The sequence below is a fragment of the Bombina bombina genome, chromosome 6 (assembly GCF_027579735.1).
Source record: "Bombina bombina isolate aBomBom1 chromosome 6, aBomBom1.pri, whole genome shotgun sequence".
Lineage (NCBI taxonomy): Eukaryota > Metazoa > Chordata > Amphibia > Anura > Bombinatoridae > Bombina > Bombina bombina.
This window is the reverse complement of record NC_069504.1, coordinates 991,931,600-991,953,690: the sequence shown is the minus strand read 5'-3', so window position 1 is coordinate 991,953,690 and position 22,091 is coordinate 991,931,600. Positions and strand designations below refer to the sequence as shown.

General features: G+C 40.3%; 1 protein-coding gene across 1 annotated transcript in view; it reads right to left on the bottom strand.

The window, feature by feature from the left end:
* The window catches only part of LOC128664034 (proton-coupled amino acid transporter 1), a 495,713-nt gene that overhangs the window by 348,841 nt on the left and 124,781 nt on the right, over window positions 1–22,091 (bottom strand). The window contains exon 5 of the mRNA XM_053718686.1: window positions 807–902. Coding sequence (XP_053574661.1) covers window positions 807–902 — 96 coding nt within the window. The remainder of the gene's footprint in view (window positions 1–806; window positions 903–22,091) is intronic.

Sequence of the window (22,091 nt, the reverse complement as noted above, 5' to 3'; positions counted from 1 at the left end):
GCATTTTCTGCCCCCGCGAGCCTAACGGCCCGCAAGGAAAAAAGTCAATTAGAAAATTTCTTTAAGGTAAGAAAAAATATTTTATTCATATGCATTCTCCCAAATAATGAAACTGACAGTCTGAAAAAAGGAATACTGATTATCCTGAATCATGGCAAATATAAGTTTAAAGACATATATTTAGAACTTTACGTATAAAGTGTCCAACCATAGCTTAGAGTGTCACAAAAAATAAGACTTACTTACCCCAGGACACTCATCTACATATAGCAGATAGCCAAACCAGTACTGAAACGAGAATCAGTAGAGGTAATGGTATATAAGAGTATATCGTCGATCTGAAAAGGGAGGTAAGAGATGAATCTCTACGACCGATAACAGAGAACCTATGAAATAGATCCCGTAGAAGGAGACCATTGAATTCAAATAGGCAATACTCTCTTCACATCCCTCTGACATTCACTGCACTCTGAGAGGAAAACCAGGCTCCAGCCTGCTGTGAAGCGCATATCAACGTAGAATCTAGCACAAACTTACTTCACCACCTCCACGGGAGGCAAAGTTTGTAAAACTGAATTGTGGGTGTGGTGAGGGGTGTATTTATAGGCATTTTAAGGTTTGGGAAACTTTGCCCCTCCTGGTAGGAATGTATCATGGACTCTTGCTAATTACATGAAAGAAAAATACTTACCTCATAGCTTATTAAAAAAATGGGGACAAAAACAAAAACAACAAAAATAGATATAGTAAACTAGCAACCAACATAAAATCAGGTTTTAAAAGAATTGCAAAGATACACTGCGCACCTTCCCCAGATGGAATGCCTTTGTAGCCATTGGTTGGATGTGGACTCCATGCCATACATCACAGCATCTCCGTAGTCCACAAATGGTCGCTGGTCCCTAAAATAAGTAGACAAAGTTAAGTACAACCTGATGACAATATAAGATTTTGTATCAAGCAATTCTTTTCCAGTAGTTTGGCCTGTGAGCAAGGGTATTGCTGCTTAAAGGGACATTAAACACTTTGAGATGGTAATATAGCATGATAAATCATATATAAAACAAATCTGCAATATACTTTCATTATTATTTCGTCCCCTTTTTCTGTAATTTCATTCTGAAATTGTGAGCTTTTCAGTTTCTGTTAGAAATGGAAGTGCAGAACACTGTTATATTCCACACAGCCGTTGGCTGCACACTCTAGTGATCTATTTATAACTGTCCCTAATTGGCCACAGCAGAGAAAGTAACCTACGTTACAACATGGCTGCTTCCATTGTTTTATAGACATTAAGATTAACATTTATTTTGTCAATATTTAAACATCTAATGAAACGTTAAAAAATGCATCTGCATGTAATTCTTAAGCTAATCATTTCTTTGAATGCATCATTCTATCTAGCATTTATTTAGTAAATACAGTAGATTTGCATAATCAACAAATGCATGATACAAAGCTAATGCAATAGCACTTAGTCTGAACTTCAAATGAGCAGTAGAATTTTTCTGACAAATTTCAGTTATGTCTATTTCCAGCACTCCTGTATCATATGACAGCCATCAGCCAATAACAAATGCATATATGTATATTCTGTCAATTCTTGCACTTGCTCAATAGGAGCCTGTGATTTAAAAAGTATAAATATAAAAAGACTGAACAAATTTTGTTAATGGAAGTAAATTGGAAAGTTTTTTTTAAAAAATGCATGCTATATCTGAATCAATAAAGTTTAATTTTGACTTGTGTTTCTTTACTGGCTCTTTAAAGGGACGGAACACTGAATGTATTTTCAATGACTTGTTATACCAGCTGCAGAGTATGAAATATTTGGGAAATTGCATTCTTAGGTTTATTTGTGTATATGAAGTAGCTGGCTTTGTGCTTTTAAACCACAGCCTATTACAAAGTGTTGAGTTTCAGGTAATATCAGATATCATTATGTTATCATTTTGTGTACACATACAAGCTTCCTTATCTTATATTTGTCTGGAAAACCAAAGCTCAATACTTAGAGAGAACAATAAAAAATTATAATTTGATTACTTAACTATCCTGCACCCCACTGAGGGTGTAATTTCTTCAACTGGCTGTGTTTACATAGGCGTATCAATAGCATAGGCTCCAGTATAGAAACTTTCAGTATAAGTGGGAATACCACAGGCTACTTCCGCTATTTCAAAAGCTGAAATAGGAGTAAAGGAGCTACTTGTAAACAATTTAATACACTCTAGCAGCTAAAAACTTAAATTATGCTTAACTGATCATTTTCTTTTCTTCAGATGGAAAGAGTCTACAGCTGCATTCATTACTTTTGGGAAATTCAGAACCTGGCCACAAGGAGGAGGCAAAGACACGCCAGCCAAAGGCTTAAATACTCCTCCCACTTCCCTCATCCTCAGTCATTCTGCAGAGGAACAAGGAGCAGTAGAAGAAATACCAGGGTGAAAAGGTGCCAGAAGAATAAAAACTAAGAGACGCCCCACATAAAAAGTACGGGTGGGGAGCTGTGGACTCTTTTCATCTGAAGAAAAGAAAATTATCAGGTAAGCATAATTTAAGTTTTTCATCATAAATGGAAAGAGTCCACAGTTGCATTCATTACTTTTGGGAAAACAATACCCAAGCTATAGAGGACACTGAATGCAAAGAAGGGAGGATACAATAGGTGGCCCATTCTGAGGACACCAGGGCTGAATAAACCACAACCCAACCAAACCCCGCTTTGTCGGAGCCGGGCAAAATAACTAGAAGGAAAGAGCCCAAGGACACTGACCCACAGATAGTCCAAAGGCCTAACTAGAGACCATAAGTAGACTCACCGAGCCAACACTCATCAAGCAGAACCGTAGCCCAGCAGTCGGTCCGCATACTAGTACAGTATCAAAATCCCCCCAAAAAGAAGAGAACAAGGGTAAACCAAGGGATACCCAAAAAGGTACAGCAAAATCTATAAAGGAAAAAAAAAAAACCTCAAAGGACGGACAAGTCCACAGAGACCCGAATGGATCCCGAGAACAAGGGGAGACGACACCCAACCCACGAGGAGTAACCGGGCATCAGCAAAAGAAACATCCCCCAAACAGTACCTAAAAAGACAGCTGAAGACAAAGTCCTCAAAACGTCAGAACTCATAGACTGAGCAAACAGAAAATTACAAGCAGCAAACTCAGAAGAAAACATCTGAGACCAGTAAGTTGCTGCCATCCGTAGGAAGAAACGGATAAAACACTATCCGTAAGGAAGAAGCGGCCCAAGACAGAGATTGCCCAACCTCCAAGAAGAGGACACTCTCCAGGCAATCTAAGGCGCCAAGCCTACTCACAGATCGTAAAGGGGGAGGGGCACAGAACCTTTAAAAAAAGAAGGTCCACTGTCACCCTTAAGACCTGAAGATGAACATCAGATCTTAGATCCTACACCTAGCTGGACCAGCCCAAGCAAACGGAAGAACTGAAGTAAGGGAACCATAAAGGAACCCCAAGACCTGCCCCCCAAAACGGAGGAAGAATCCTCAATCTAAAGACAAACAAACAGGCGCTAGACACAATGAGATCTAGCAAGGCCACTTGACTAAGTCTCAATGCGGAGCCAGCAGCTCCCCAGATGGAAAGGAACAACTCAAAGAGCAGACCAATCCCCGAACCAGATAAACATCTATTCCAACCTCCCGAACACAGGAGAGTCCCCCAAAAAAGGGAACCACACCTCCATAAGGAGGACAAAGAGCCCCCTGAAGAGGAGAGCGTCACCTGCCCATAAAACAGGAAGACGTAGGAAGAACCGAGAGGACACAAGGCCACGTCACTGACAAACACAGAAGAAACCCTTAAAACACCATTGTGCTAGCACACATAACAGGCACAAAAGTGACAACTGAGCAACCGCAAACCTTCCGTTTGCTAGGCAGGAAACCCCACCATCAGGTCACATAAGTTGGCTGTCCCAGGGGAACCATATCATCCGCACGGCCCAAGGAGCCCCGGCACTCAATAAATCTGTCCAAGTTGTAAAACAGAACAACCAGAACAAGGGCGAAGCCCAAGTACCCCGGAAACTGGAACCCCCAGGCGAGTCCTACGATCATAAGGTCTGGTAACATCCCACGGCGGGATCCCGAAAGAGAAAACGTCGAGTAAAACCCTTGACAACCGGAAGATCAGGACAAGACACCTGGGCCCCACAAATGTTTGGATTAAACAAACTTCCAGGCAAATACATTCCCTGTCTGATATTAAAAAAAAAAGACTTCCCAGGGAAAAATCCAGAATAAACCGGATAACAAGAGCAAGAAGCCCTTGCAAGTCCCGACCCAAAGGGAAGAGACAACCCCTTACAGTAGCCCAGCACTCCAAAGAGCCAGGGCCATAAAAGGACACTAGAGCTAACAGGCATCCAAGCATTATTAACATGATTGTGCTTGAAAGGAGTGGCTAATCCCCCTAAGGGACACAAGGCACTGCTCATTTTATCAACCTCGAAAGGAGGAAAGGCTGAGTAAACCTAGCCAGGGATTGAACTAGCAACCCTCAATTTGCTACAGTACAGAGTAGCCACAAAGCATTAGAATGCTGAGCTAGCTGTCCAGCTAGCCCAGAGCGCCAAAAACCAGGGGAACAGAGAGGACAAGTCACCCGAATAGAGCAACATCAACCATCCACATCACCTCAGATTTGAAATCAGAGGACAGTAAAACATGGGTTTGGATGCCACCAGGATGGCAATACCTGAACTATATAAGTGGAAAACTACTAGGACCTCTTCTATCCCAAGAATGAGATCTAGAGCATTCCCAACACTGGGGAAGGACCCCTAACCAGAGCCCAAAAAGACCTCACTGTCTAAAGTCCTGAAAAAGGAACAACCAACTCCTGAAGGGAATCCAAGTCCTCCGAAGGCAAACCATCCACAAGGAGAAACCGACAATCCAAGAGGTCTCAATGAAGAAGAGAACCACTAAAGGAACAAGTCCAAAAAAGAAAATATCCTAAAGTAACACCGCCGCAACCGGCGGAAAAGAGGCGCTAAATCCTCTAATTTTCCCAACACGTGGGAAGTAATACTCTAGGTTCCAAGGGTATCGGAAGCAACAGAGAGTGACGCAGCAAAATTCACTGACCCAGTCACCAGAGAAACGGCTATTTAGGACTGAAACAATCCTGAGAACCGCACGGACCCGTAAGTCCTCTTGAGAATGCTTAGCTGAAACTTGTAAAGCAAATAACAAGAAACATAATAATGTTAAGAGCACTCGGCAACCCAACCTGACCAGCAAGGTATATTAGGCGCTATGTATCTGAATAAGCCGCGAGACAGAAGATCTGAACCCAAGCAGGACCAGCCTGCAACTAGGGTCATAACTGCCAAGCTGGCTAAATCTGCCCTCAGAGAGGGAGGAAGAAAAACAGACAAACATGGGACTAACGTGTCCCGAACAACTTCCGTAGAAGCAAACAGCGAGTATCGATCCCAGAGAAGTTCCCACAGGAAACATAGCATAGTATGAAAAATAAAAATAAAATGAATCCTAACCGGATAAAATAAAATGACAGGCAACCCGAGGGTTAAAGTGTCAGTAAACCTAAAAAATAATGTTTTATAATTCTGCACATAGTGCAGAATTATATAACATTATTTTAGTGCTATTGTTATTAAAGCTTTTTTTCCCCTTTGAATTTTTTAAAAATATGCCGCTTTTACAGACCCGCTCTCTGCTCTCTGCTGAGCGGGTCTGTTTTTTTTACTCAGCGCATCGGGCCAGCTGTATAGTCACAGCCTGGCCCGACCGCACCATAACATTAAGTGCAGCTCGCTCCTGCTGTCAGACAGAGCAGGAGTGAGCTGCACATAATGTTATGGCACGGTCGGGCCGGGCTGTGACTATACAGCTGGCCCGATGCGCTGAGTAAAAAAACAAAGACCCGCTCAGCAGAGAGCGGGTCTGTAAAAGCGGCATATTTTTAAAAAATTCAAAGGGAAAAAAAGCTTTAATAACAATAGCACTAAAATAATGTTATATAATTCTGCACTATGTGCAGAATTATATAACATTATTTTTTAGGTTTACTGTCCCTTTAATGCCCAAGAAGAAAAGAAAGATCCGCAGGACCAGCCTAAGGAAACCCTGTTCTTCCAACAAAACTGGGAAGGATCTCGATAACAAGACTTAAAGGAGATAACTTTATCCCCCCTGTCTAACGAGGTGAGCCATTCAAAGGAGGAGACTGATAAGTCTCGTAACCAAGAAGGATAGGGTCCCCCTGCAGCTCAAAAATGTGTCTGAGTAAAACACTAAGGCGAGCCTGCCTGTAATGAAAGGCACAACACTCAGGCACAGTTACACCCACAGGGAACTGTTCATACCCTCCAGAGGCCGAAGGACCTGGGGCAATCGGGAACGTGCACAATTGCGAACAAACATCTGGACTTTGCAGACGCGCTAGCACCAAAAGTATGTAAAAGCGAAGACGTGACACAACCTCCGGGGGAAACAATCCACCCACCGAGGAGGGAAACACATAACTTGGGTTACCCGCATGTGTAGTAGTAGAAAACGGTAGGGAACTCACCTCCCGGAGGACAGGGCCCCCCAAGGTGGATGGCTCAGCAGTCTCTTGAATCTCCGAGCCTGAGGAATAAGGCGCTCTATGACGGCCTAAAGAACATAACCGACTGACCTGAGTCAATGGGGCCAATTCGCATTCTTCACAGGACGAAGAATCTGAATCAGAATGTTGACCAATCTCAACATCAGTATTCTCCATAACTGGATCAAGGATACCCAAAACTAGACTACATATAAAACAATTTGAACGGCACCTGACACCCACAATGGCTGGGGCACTCACCACCTCCTATGTACCAGACACTAGCGGACTAAAATTTTCCTTTGCCACACAGTCAGGAATGCGGAAATAGAAGACAAGAATGTAACACGCTCGGTCACAAGGTGAACCGTACAGTCCAACAAAATGCGTGCCAAACATTAAGGTAGCGTCACTTCAACAGTTCTAAGCCACGAGCCCAGTAAACACTACACATAAGCAGATTGAATCACATAACAAACATGATTTAAAAAAAACCCTGTTCAATAGTCCCCCTCAGGAGATATTAACCCTTGATTCCAAGACACTTAAAGGAGTTTCACTGAGACCCTGTAGTTTCCATGGGAGTTCGCAGGAACAAATGAGTTACAGTACATTCATGTAGAAGTAAAATGAAATGATCTTACCGGAATCTACGCCGTGGAACAGGAACATGGGCCTTCAAGTGTGACAGACAGTAGCCTCGCCTCCGCCATGGACTTGAAAGAATAAAGCAGGCAGCAAAGCGAAGTTTGAAAACGCTGATTGCTTGAGGAGCTGTTAAAATGAGTCGGGATGGTTTCGCAGAAAGGCTCTTCCTGCATCTCCGGACTCCAACTTTCATCCAAGCCCTCACTGAGAGACTGACAGGATTACTTAAAACTCCCGTCCCATGTTGAAGAGTACTACCCTCCATAAGAGACAAATTAAATTCTGACACTTCTCTGCCAACCTCCTGGGACAAAAGGCAAAGAATGACTGGGTGATGAGGGAAGTGGGAGGAGTATTTAAGCCTTTGGTTGGAGTGTCTTTGCCTCCTCCTGGTGGCCAGGTTCTTATTTCCCAAAAGTAATGAATGCAGCTGTGGACTATTTCCATTTATGAATACAATGGAGCATTGGGGATAATGTAAACGGGGAGAACATTTTTTGGGTGAACTGTCCCTTTAAAGAGACATGAAATTCCAAATGAATTGATTCAGGTAGAGCATACAAAAAAAAAAAAAAGAAATCAATTCACATATCAAATTTCTCTTTGTTAAAACCTTGCTCATTTCCATTAGAGAATATCTACATAGGTTCAGGAGAATACTATATATGGCAGCAGTGTTTACAATAATGTTTGTAAAACTGTTATACATATAGTGCTAGGTGTGCATGTTCCTGAATATATCTCTAAGATTCTACAAAGGATACTAAGAGAAAGATGTAAGTTTGTTTATAGAACTAAACTGCAACATGTTTAAAATTGTACATTCAGGTTCAATAGGTGCTCTTTCATATGTATGATGGAAATAGGAGTTTAATATCCCTTTAATTTACAAGTACCCCAGAAAAAATGCTGGTTATAAACTGAATGAAAATTATCAAAATAGTCTAATAATACCAGATTTTACATGTTTATAATACTAAATCATACCATTTTGATATTCAAATTTCATGTTAAAAGTGACAGTAAACTTTACAATTTTAAACATACCCTATGTATTACTTATAAGTTTATACACTAAAAAAAAAATCTTTGTATTATATCCATAAAAATTGTATAAAACTTTACAACAGGGGAGTGTCAACAGACCACCCATGGGGTCGCTGCTTTTTTTTTTTTTTCTTTACTTTAAAATTACGGCACATCCAATTATAGCAATATCAATCACGCTATATAACTAGATGCTATAAGCGCACTTGTCAGTCTCCAGAGGTTTACAAAGAGCTGCAGAATGGACCTCTTGCGCATGCTCTGGGAATATGTTGTGCAATGGTACAGAAAAAAAGTGGACAGGCAGTCAAGCTTTCCAAGTGTGCAGGCTTAGCTGGGAGGTAATGGAAGCATGATTGCATCATCATGAGGGCCGCACAATAGTTCAGGAAACATAGTAACATAGTAGATGAGGTTGAAAAAGACCGAAGTCCATCGAGTTCAACCTATACAAATCTAATATACTTACAAAAAGCTCTAGTTGAGCATAAATTAATCCCACTAAAAGGTGACCCATGTAATACAAGCAATCATATCCATGAATTTTTTTTCTAGCCATACATGTATCTAACCAATTTTTAAATGTATCTAGGGTATTGGCATTTACTACCACCTTTGGTAATGAGTTCCAAAATGTTATTGCTCTTACAGTGAAAAAACGTTTCCGTTGCAGGAGATTAAATATCCTTTCCTCCAACCTTAAATTGTGACATCTTGTCACAAACAATTTTCTTGGAATAAACAGAGCTTCTGCCATCTCTGTATATGGGCCTTGAATACATTTATATATAGTACTCATGTCACCACTCAAGCGCCTTTTTTCTAGAGAAAACAGACCCAGTTTCGCTAGCCTCTCTTCTCTTCAAAGCTTAAATTCTCCATTCACCTTATTAGCTTTTTGCCCTTCCCTGAAATTTTTCTAGCTTGCAATATCTTTTTTGTGATCAGTCCCCAGAACTGACTATCACTCCATACTCAAGGTGAGGTTTTACTAGGGATTTATATAGTGACAGATTTATGCTTTCCTCCCTTGAATCAATGCCTCTTTTAATACATGCTAGTATCTTACTAGCCTTTAAAGCTGCTGCCCTGCATTGTGCACCCATCTTTAGATTATTATCTATTACCACTCCCCGTTCCCTTTCCTCCTCTGTTTGGCTAAGTCTTGTCCCATTTAAATAATACATTGACTGTTTATTTTTACTTCCAAAATGTAGAACCTTGCATTTTCCCAAATTAAATCTTATTTTGCATTTACCTGCCCATACTTCTAATACCTGCAGATCCCTTTGTAATGAAAGTTCATCCTGCTCTGACCTAATGACCTCACTTAACTTAGTATCATCTGCAAAAATAGAGATGTCACTATTTAATCCTTGCTCCAAGTCATTAATAAAAATATTGAAAAGAACAGGGCCCAGTACTGATCCCTGGGGAACTCCACGCCCTAATAAGGTACGGATTAGGGAGGAGGACTGATGCCAGATGCCCAACAACTCATACATAGTAATGTAATTAATAAAAAAATTACATAAGAAATTATTTTATTTTATTATAGCTTAAATAATGTAACTTAGTTAAATAAATTCGAAATATGAAATTTTATTTTTCACAAGTTTACTGGCTTTTTAACACAATCTGCAGGCAGATTTGATCATTTTATTTTTATTGAGGTTTATTGCAAGGCATACAAATAACTGGAGTGACACAAGGTTCAGCAGATACTCCACAATAACGTTAGAGAGTCTCCATTTATATTAACAAAAATCTTCTCCAAAACACATGTAGGTGGATTTATAATCTTAAAGCATTAACCCCTTATGGACTAAATGAAGAAATAAATTATGCGCCGTTTCTTTAAGAAATAACTATATTTCTAAGGGTTCCCAAATATCTTGCTAACAGAACTAATGGAGTTAATATAATGGTTAAAATAACATTTCAGTAACAATAACAAAAATAATGTAAAATAAACTCATGATAATGGTAGGACTGAATTCTGCCATATACATATACATATATATATATATATATACACAAAAAAGGATTGCTGAGATGTATCAAATAAAAAGGGAGTCACTATCAATGTGTTTTCACAAAATAGCAATCACAAAATAACACACAAATAATAAAAAACAAACTGTATCAATGTATAATACTTGAAATTGTAAGTATGTTGCAAGTTAATGTTTGATAAAGTTATTTTACCCTGAGGGCATTAACCTAAAATGGAAAGAAGAACTCAGCGGAAGACTGAGTGAACTACACGCCAGATGAAGCCCGATTAAAATAGAAGGTTTCGGGTGAAACGCGCGTAGCAGTTGAAGTTAACAAATGGAAACCAGGGGAATCAGCTGACCCCCTGAATGTTGTGCTACTCAAGTCAACGCAACAGACCGGTATCGTGAGGTAGAGCTATAGACACCGTAGGTTGGCCATCACGAATAAAGGAACACAACAATATACCTCCAAATGAGACTGAGCGGCTGTGGGAGATGCATGATATGAATACACAAAGCTAAGTTCAAGAGTATTCAAGATGAGGTAAAAGGTATCGGTATCGCTATACTTTTTCTCAATGATTTTTGTGATTGCCAGAAACCTGAGACCGATATGGAGTATGCAGGTATGATGAACTATGCTATAATTTGCTCCTAGAGGGGTCATAAGTATTCAACACCATCAGTTGGATGCCCTATAAAGTCTGATGAAGTGCCGGCATGCACATATATATATATGTTTCTTCGACTATTGGGCCTGGAACCTAGGTAGCCTCTGCAAGACATAGCTCCTTCTTTGTATTTAAGGACTCAGAGTAACTCTGTAGGAGTCTAATTATTCTTAGACACGCACCATTTGACTCTATGGAGATTAAACTTCTCTTTGAGAGCTTATAAGAGAGACTATCAGGGATGGAATAATTTACTATGACTTAATCCCGGGAGTTCCCTCAAATTGGTTCTGTGACCGGTCACTTTTGTAACATAGGATTATCTTGCCATGCATTTCATTTTTTTTGTTTATTGTGGTAGGCTTTAACTACTATATTTAATATTCTGATTGACTTTTGGCAAATAAATAATATGTTGCTTTATTTGTATTACATCTCAGTGTTTTAATTAATTTTTGTATTTTAATATGTGGCATCCTGGATAAGGGTATTATATATTTTTGCAATTATCAATGCTGACCAAGATAGACTTGGGTAGCTGTTTCAGAGGAATCAGTTTCCCCTATTTCTCTTTTTTAATGAATAATTTTCTATCTTCTGCACCACCATTCTATAAGATTTGTTTTAAACAGAATGGTGAGGATAACATAGGATACCTGTAGATTGGTGCTGTTAGTCTTTTCTAATCACATTTAATTATATATATATATATATATATATATATAGATAGATATATATATATATATATATATATATATATATATATATATATAGAGAGAGAGAGAGAGAGAGAGAGAGAGAGAGAGAGAGAGAGAGAGAGAGAGAGAGAGAGAGAGAGAGAGAGAGAGAGAGAGAGAGAGAGAGAGAGAGAGAGAGAGAGAGAGAGAGAGAGAGAGAGAGAGAGAGAGAGAGAGAGAGAGAGAGAGAGAGAGAGAGAGAGAGAGAGAGAGAGAGAGAGAGAGAGAGAGGGGGGGAGAGAGAGAGAGGGAGAGAGAGAGAAAGAGAGAGAGAGAGAGAGAGAGAGAGAGAGAGAGAGAGAGAGAGAGAGAGAGAGAGAGAGATACATATATACATATACATACATATATACATACACGGCTGGTATTTTTAAGGTTCATGTCAATGTAGAAAATAAAGAATAAATATTGTAAGAAAGCCTCTGTTTAAGTGAAACTTCTTCTGAGTGTGAAGAATACTAGTTATAAACAAATGAGCCTTTAAAATCAGTCCTAGCAGCTTTAGTTTTTGAGTTATGCTGTTTAATTATTTATTAAAATTTATGTTAATGAGCATAGCCATAGCCATACATAACCCTATGTGTATATATATATATATATATATATATATATATATATATATATATATATATATATATATATACACACACACACACACTTTACAACTGTACAATGGTAAATAGTATGGAAAAAGGTCTACAAAATGTTTATATTATCTGGATCCTAATGTCAGATTAAAGGAGTTTAAGTGTAAAATTGCACACAACATATATTTGAGCCCTTCCACACGTGCTGCAGGTATTTAAAAAGGAATCACCATTACCCCCTTACCCCATACAAAGGTGCTGTGCTAGACTGACTTATCTTTCGCCTAGATTACGAGTTCTGCGTTAACTATAAAAAGCAGCGTTAAGGGGTCCTAACGCTGCTTTTTAATGCCCGCTGGTACTACGAGTCAGGCAGGAAAGGGTCTACCGCTCACTTTTCTTCCGCGACTTTTGGCTACCGCAAATCCCCTTACGTCAATTGCGTATCCTATCTTTTTAATGGGATTTGCCTAACGCCGGTATTACGAGTCTTGGAAGAAGTGAGCGGTAGACCCTCTCCTGTCAAGACTCCTACCGCATAAAAATGTCAGTAGTTATGAGTTTTATGGGCTAACATAAAGCTCTTAACTACAGTGCTACAAAGTACACTAATACCCATAAACTACCTATGAACCCCTAAACCGAGGCCCCCCCACATCGCAAACAATATAATAAAATTATTTAACCCCTAATCTGCCGACCGGACATCCCCGCCACCTACATTATACCTATGAACCACTAATATGCTGTCCCTAACATCGCCGGCACCTATATTATATTTATTAACCCCTAATCTGCCCCCCCAACGTCGCCGCCACCTACCTACACTTATTAACCCCTAATCTGCCGACCGGACATCGCCACCACTATAATAAATGTATTAACCCCTAAACCGCTGCAATCCCGCCTCGCAAACACTATAATAAATTTTATTAACCCCTAATCTGCCCCCCCCAACGTCACCGCCACCTACCTACAATTATTAACCCCTAATCTCCCGCCCCCAACGTCGCCGCTACTATAATAAAGTTATTAACCCCTAAACCAAAGTCTAGGCAAGTGTAGCAACATTTGCTATCTGTATATGGCGATACAGTCTATATGTGCACTATATGCACATTTCTTTCCCTTTTTCTTTTGGTTGTAAATAGTGTGGTCTAAATGTCATGTATTTTAATGCTATTAGCGTTGTATTTGGTAATGTATCCATTTCCTTGGAGGGAAGTGTCTCAGGTTTATTTACGTGGCATAACATACATCTGCCATAAAGATGTTAAGACATCCGATAATCTAGTTGTTGAGAACAGATTTGCCACACACTGAAGACCCCAATGTAGTGCTGGTTTAAGGCATAGATCTAACCTAAAATAACATACCATCATGGAATTAGGGAGTCCAAGTGTTAACTCTGTGGTCCACTAGAATGTATGAACAAGCCTTTATGATAGCAATCTAAGCCCCGCATAAAAAATCTTGCCAATTGCATAAATACACATAAAGTTTTTGGAAATTTACTAGGTTACCATGACAACGCATAAGCGTATATGTAAATATACACGTGTGTTATGCTTATTTTTTACACATTTAAGGAAGATATTCTTTAGGCAATTGATATGCTACAACACTGTGTTTGAATAAGAATTTCATCACATGTTTATGAGTAAGTAGTCAAATTTCTCTGGTTAAACCTGTCTTTCTGTATATAAGTATCTATGACAACCGGGAGCTTGACAAGTTGCCATGACAACGTTTAAGCGTATGTTTAATTGCACACAATTTTCCACACTTAAATGAGGACATCACTGTTGTATTAAAGTTCCTCTATTGTTTAATATGTTTTTTTCACAATTATGTACATTTGACAAAGAGTGAAAGATTAATCACTATATTTTACATAGAAGTACGAAACCGGAAGTGACGTGTGCACTACATCCGGTCTAGCGAGTCAGTGGAACACAAGCAGCGTTCCATGGCGGAGGTTTGGCGCCACTGTTTGAGCTGGGTATGAGTTGATTAGTTGATTGTTTGTTATGCACACTATAAATGTTTGATATATTCACTGTTGTTTTATGCTGACGAAGGGGACAAGTTCCCCGAAAACGTTCCAAATAAAGTAATCTTGTTACTTCATTTCAAAAAGTCCTGAGAGTGCATCTTTTTTGATTGATATATATATATATATATATATATATATATATACACATACATACATACATACACTCACCGGCCACTTTATTAGTTTTAATTGCTTGGTAACACAAATTGCTAATCTGCCAAGCAAATGGCAGCAACTCAATGCATTTAGGCATCTATACGTGGTGAAGAAGATTTGCTGAAGTTCAAACTGAGCATCAGAATGGGGAAGAAAGGAAATTTAAGTGACTTTGACCATGGTATGGTTGTTGGTGCTAGACAGGCTGGTCTGAATATTTCAAAAACTGCTGATCTACTGGGATTTTCACGCACAACCATATCTAGGATTTAAAGAGAATGGTCAGAAAAAGAGAAAATATCCAGTGAGCGGCAGTTGTGTGGACTAAAATGCCTTGTTGATGTCAGAGGAGAATGGGCAGACTGGTTCGAGATAATAGAAAGGCAACAGTAAATCAAATAACCACTCATTACAACCATGGTAAGCAGAATACTATCTCTGAACATGCAACACGTCGAACCTTGAAGCAGATGGGCTACAGCAGCAGAAGACCACACCGGGTGCCACTCCTGTCAGTTAAGAACAGGAAACTGAGGCTACAATTCACACAGGCTCACCAAAATTGGACAAAAGAAGATTGGTAAAATATTGCCTGGTCTGATGAGTCTGCGACATTAAGATGGTAGGGTCAGAATTTGGCGTAAACAACATGAAAGCATAGATCCATCCTGCTTTGTATCAACGGTTCAGGCTAGTGGTTGTGGTGCAATGGTGTGAGGGATATTTTCTTGGCACACTTTGGGCCCCTTAGTACCAATTGAACATTGTTTAAACAACACGGCCTACCTGATTATTATTGCTGACCATGTCCACCCCTTTATGATTACAGTGTACCCATCTTCTGATGGCTACCTCCAGCAGAATAATGCACCATGTCACAAAGAGCAAATCATCTCAAACTGGTTTCTTGAACATGACAATGAGTTCACTATATTCCAATTGCCTCCATAGTCACCAGATCTCAATCCAATAGAGCACCTTTGGGATGTGGTAGAACGGGAGATTCGCATCATGGATGTACAGCCGACAAATCTGCAGCAACGGCGTGATGCTATCATGTCAATATGGACCCAAAATGTCTGAGGAATGTTTGCAACACCTTGTTGAATCTATGCCATGAAGAATTAAAGTAGTTCTGATTGCTAAAGGGGGTCCAACCCTGTACTACCAAGGTGTTCCTAATAAAGTGGCCGGTGGGTGTATACTTTTGTGCATGACTAGAACGATAATGATATTGCAATCTATATTAGACAGTGTAGAATGTTTCTAATATAGTCTATACACATTTGTATCCTATGTTTCCACTTAATTATCACAATATTTTCCTTGTCAGATGGAGCTTATGTAATAAGTAGCTCCTACTACCTTCAAATACTAGGCTTAGATGTATAATGTAGTCTTGATAGTATTACATATTACTACTCCATCACTAAATATGTGTTTAAAATATTATAGCTATAATTTTAGAGTTCGAAGTGAATTGCAAATGGTTGCTCCTTTCCATTACAGATTGTGATGATTACGGTTGCCTTTACATCTTAAACCCACCTTTATACGCCTTTAGGAATAGTGATATATCCAACAAGGTTTAAGATCATTGTATTTATGAACCTTGCTCCTTACTTTATTTTATGGGCTGTTTTTCCATTGCCAGATTTAAAAATATACATTGCAAAATAGTTTTATTGTAATTCACCAAGTGCATTTTTTCCTATTACTGTATGTTTAAGAAAAGGTTCTAAACTAACCTCAGAGGGGTTAACTGCTTTTAGGAGGTTGCCTCTACCAGCAGATGCTTAGTACTATCTGCTTTAAAAGCCCTGTATATGGGCGTTTTGGTCATTTTATTTATTTACTACTTTACTACTTTAATCTACTGCAAAGAAATACTTAAATTCTATTGTGTCTTATGTCACTTAAAGGGACAGTATACACTCATTTTCATATAACTGCATGTAATAGACACTACTATAAAGAATAAGATGCACAGATACTGATATAAAAATCCAGTATAAAATGGTTTAAAAACGTACTTAGAAGCTTTCAGTTTAACTCTGTTGAAAAGGTAGTTGGAAAGCCCAATGCAAGTGGGAAATAAGACACTCTCCCCTCCCCCTTCTTTTGCATATGATAAGACCCTTTACACAAACAGGAGCAAGCTGGAGAAGGTAGCTGACGGTATTCAAATAAAACTTTGGGGCTTGGTTAGGAGTCTGAAAATCAGAGCAATGTTATTTTAAAAAAAAAAAAACTATACATTTATAAAAAAAAAAAAAACTTTATGGGCTTTATAAATAGATCATCTACAAAACATGTATGCAAAGAAAAAATGAGTGTATAATGGCCCTTTAAGTACAAGAATCTCCCTCTCTAAATTGAGTGTCATATTTTCAGGCCCAAGAGTGGGCACAGCAATTACAAGTTACCCTCCAGCAAATATTATGCTTTTACACAGGTCCAAGTGTGGCCATTGCTTTACATAGGAGGACCTTAAATTCTAAAATAGAGGTTTTTAGTTTTGACTGCCTATTTCTCAATCTATCATGATAATGATGGCACTTTTTTGTTCTGAAAAGTGTTTGCGAGAAATGCTCTATGTAATGTTCTTTCTTTTTTTTTCTTCTTCTAAAAACTTCGATAAAAGATTATATAGTTATATATAGTTTTGATATGTAAATAAAATTAAAAATGCTCTATTTTTGAATTTTCAGTCTGAGTATTAGATTTTTTCTATGAAAAAATTTCACTTCCTTCCATTTTCCCTGCTCCATGTATCATGTGACCACCATCACCCAATCAAGTACATGTACTGGACACTCTTGCACAGGCTCTATAGGAGCTGGTGCCTCAAAAAGTGTGCATATAGGGGGCGGAGCTAGCCATCAAGCAGGAGAGACGTGTCCCTGTGGAGCTCTCTCTAAACTGATAGTTTTAAGCATATTTAAGACATCTTTATTGCATAAAATCTTGAGGTGCACCTTTATATTCCACCCAACACTACAGCTTCGTTAAGGGGGAGCCGAAAATCGGGAGCTATTTACCACAATTAGGTGAACTTTTAGCCGTGCTTCACATAAGCACCAACACACCACCATAACGATGTCACGCTACAGTAAGAAGATTCTGAAGACCCTGCCTGCAATAACCCTCTTTACTCAGAGCGCTCACTACCAGCTGCCCAGCTTGATCGCCACTGCTGCCCGGAGGGTCGGGGCTCCGCTCCGGTGCAGCAGCATCACATCACACAGGCATCTGATGAAAAGAGGTTTCCCCGTGCTGTCGGCAATAGAGCTCCTTCTCACCTTGGACCCCTGAGTCGCCCCTGAGAGGCGAGTGTTCCCGGAGCTGAGCCTGATCACTGTTTGACCCCTACTGAAGGCGATCCCTGCGGGTCTAACTACACCACTTGTGCTTTGGCGCGAATAGTCGCCATTTTGCGGCCTAAGTCTCTGCAGCGCCGTCGGGCTGTATGTGAAGCATCCTACTCCGGACCCCTTCAGAGATCACCGGAGGGTGAGGTAAGGGAGACTGTTTACACCTCACATTTCTACATGCCCTCTCACACTATGTTACTATCCCAGAGACCGGGAAAATCACTTAGCCAAAACTAACATACTCCTGCAAGTAGATCTGGCCCCTAAACGGCCGGCACTGTTAGTTCTTCTATCCGAACTGCCACCTATACACTAAGCACCACTCATTTGCTGTACTAAGGCTATCCTACATTCCACGGTGCCTGGAGGCAGGGGACCGACCTCTCACATACTGGACAGCCCACGGACACTTCATTGCTCACTCTGACCAAGCTAACATCCCTGAGGTCTTACCTGTAACAAGAGCAATTGCATTTGTTGGTCACCTAGCCTTCTCACCCTCCTCCTGCTAGCCCTGAAGATAAACATTGGGTGGACTACACCTCACTATCTAGCATGTGGGGTTCCGGGAGCTATCCAGCCTGACTCTCTCAGGCCTATTTACAGCTCCACAAGGCCCAGGGAGCCTGAATAGACTGCTGGTCCTTGGGACTTCTACTTACATGGGCACTTGCGTTGCCTTAGACCCTTTCTGATCACTCCTGGTCTCTCACTGGAAAGCAGGTCCTCATTTAACACAGTGCATAAAAGAAACTCTCTCTTCTAATTACCCTAAAGAATCAACACATTCTGTTTTACTGTATCACTGTGGTTTGACCACAAAACACAGCTATCAAGCTTCCATAGTCCCAGCATATTCCATCTGGGGACATTCCTCACCACTATACAGTATAACAGTTGTATGGACATTACTGGAACTGGTTTTCTAATTAATATCATAGCTGCTGCGCCAGCTCAGGTGTCCCTGCACTTCTTGTACAGGGTGTAGTGTTTTTGCTTTAACCTGCTTTTTCCTTTGTACAGGTTTACTCCCATGGTGCACACCCCACATACAGCTAACATAACAGCTTATAACACTGATAAATCAACTGCACTTTATTACTGACTCAGTTTAACTTTGATGCATAACTCATATCTCCACCATCACTGCAGAGAATACTGATCTGGCTGTGGAACTAGGCAAGAGATATCATAACCTACTTTAGTCTAGTATAGACCTGGGCCGCGATATCAGGCCTAATTAGATTTTATACACTCTCCTTACCACGCACTCACGTAGACAAGTCTCTCCAAGTTTACACCCACACATAATTCATTAACCCCTTAATGACCACAGCACTTTTCCATTTTCTGTCCGTTTGGGACCAAGGCTATTTTTACATTTCTGCGGTGTTTGTGTTTAGCTGTAATTTTCCTCATACTCATTTACTGTACTCACGCATATTATATACCGTTTTTCTCGCCATTAAATGGGCTTTCTAAGGATACCATTATTTTCATCATATCTTATAATTTACTATAAAAAAAATTATAAAATATGAGGAAAAAATGGAAAAAAAACGCAGTTTTTCTAACTTTGACCCCCAAAATCTGTTACACATCTACAACCACTAAAAAACACCCATGCTAAATAGTTTCTAAATTTTGTCCTGAGTTTAGAAATACCTAATGTTTACATGTTCTTTGCTTTTTTTGCAAGTTATAGGGCAATAAATACAAGTAGCACTTTGCTATTTCCAAACCACTTTTTTTCAAAATTAGCGCTAGTTACATTGGGACACTGATATCTGTCTGGAATCCCTGAATATCCCTTGACATGTATATATATTTTTTTAGAAGACATCCCAAAGTATTGATCTAGGCCCATTTTGGTATATTTCATGCCACCATTTCACTACAAAATGCGATCAAATAAAAAAAAATGTTCACTTTTTCACAAATGTTTTCACAAACTTTAGGTTTCTCATTGAAATTATTTACAAACAACTTGTGCAATTATGGCATACATGGTTGTAAATGTTTCTCTGGGATCCCCTTTGTTCAAAAATAGCAGACATATATGGCTTTGGCATCGCTTTTTGGTATTTAGAAGGCCGCTAAATGCCGCTGCGCACCACACGTGTATTATGCCCAGCAGTGAAGGGGTTAATTAGGGCGCATGTAGGGAGCTTGTAGTTTTAATTTTAGCTTTAGTATAGTGTAGTAGACAACCCAAAGTATTGATCTAGGCCCATTTTGGTATATTTCATGCTACCATTTCACCGCCAAATGCGAACAAATAAAAATAAAACGTAACATTTTCCCAATTTTAGGTTTCTCACTAAAATTATTTACAAACAGCTTGTGCAATTATGGCATAAATGGTTGTAAAAGCTTCTCTGGGATCCCCTTTGTTCAGAAATAGCAGACATATATGGCTTTGGCTTTGCTTTTTGGTAATTAGAAGGCAGCTAAATGCCGCTGCGCACCATACGTGTATAATGCCCAGCAGTGAAGGGGTTAATTAGGGAGCTTTTAGGGAGCTTGCAGGGTTAATTTTAGCTTTAGTGTAGGTATCAACCTCCCACATGACACATCACACCCCCAGATCCCTCCCAAACAGCTCTCTTCCCTCCCCCACCCCACAATTGTCCCCGCCATCTTAAGTACTGGCAATAAGTCTGCCAGTACTAAAATAAGAGTTTATTTGTTCTTTTTTGTTTTTTTTTAATAATAATTCTGTTCTGTAGTATCCTCCCTTAGCCCCCAACCTCCCTGATCCCCTCCAAACAGCTCTCTAACCCCCCTCTCTCTGCCTTATTGCGCCATATTGGGTACTGGCAGCTGTCTGCCAGTGCCCAGTTTGAAATCAAATATGTTTTTTTTTATTTTGTTTAAAAAAATACTATTTTCTGTAGTGTAGCTGCCCTCCCTCAACCCCCAACCCCCCAACCCCTGCCAGATCGCTAAACATTGTTTTGAGATGCCCACCCTCACTCCCACCAGAGTACCATCATTGTTCCTTAGTGTAGGGTTCCCACCCGCCCGCGCGCGCCCGCTCCCGTGCACGCGCGCGCAACCGCTCCAGTTCACGCGCGCGCAACCGCTCCAGTTCACGCGCGCGCAACCGCCCGCACTCGATCCCGCCCCCCTTCCCACCGATGGCCGCCCACCCGCCTCCCTTGGTAAGCTCCCACCCACCAACGAACATGGCCATCAATGGCCGATGCAGAGAGGGCCACAGGGTGGCTCTCTCTGCATCGGACGGCTAAAAAATGAAATGTTATAGCAGGATGCCTCAATATCGAGGCGTCACTGCTATAACATGAAAGCAGTTGGAAGTGATCAGGATCGCTTCCACTGCTTTCAAAGACCAACGACGTACAGGGTACGTCCTTGGTCGTTAACTGCATTTTTTTGCAGGACGTACCCCATACGTCGTTGGTCATTAAGGGGTTAAAAAGTTCCGCCAGCATAGCAAAATCCAGATCTAAATAACCTGCATTTAGACTTTAAAGAGCATACTTTATATCAGCCCTTTGCATTACTGGTTCAAGGCACTGGTTCTAATTAGACCTATAGGTCATTTCTTGAAGCACACTGGTGGAAATAATTTAATTCAAGGTCACGCCTAGGAATTAGGATACTATAGAGCTCATATTAACCTGCCTCCTAATCTTAACATTTTTCTTACAAGCACCGTATAGAAAATATATATATCCTAGGTGGCACATACTAAATACCACTCACCCCGTGTTGTCTTATAGAGGTGTATTTTTTGGTCTCACTATGCGAGATTGGCTGTCTTGGTCCCCCCCGCGCTTCTTCCTCTCCGGCCCAGCTTGTCTGGGCTGGTCACTTCCACTACCCCTTTCCCCTTCCGTATGGTCGTATCCTCCTTACCCGAGGCGCGTGGGGGCTCTTGGGAGCCGCAGCAATCACTGATACACAGTCCACTAGCTGGACTCCTTTTATCACTAAAGTAAAGGCTTAATACTATGTACTAGGTGTAATTTGGTACGAGGGCTGTGCTAGCCCCGCTCTTGCAGTGTAACATTTATCATTAATGTAACAATCAGGTGTTGAAGCTTAATCCTCCTTTATCTTTGTGTTTAGTCCAGGGGTTCAACGACTCGCCTGTGGGTGCATGGTCAGGGTGGGCCTCCTCTCCATCATTCTGCTGTACTCCTTGACCCCCTATCACCAACAATTATGTCACACTCAGCTAGGAAAAACACCAAGTCCCAAG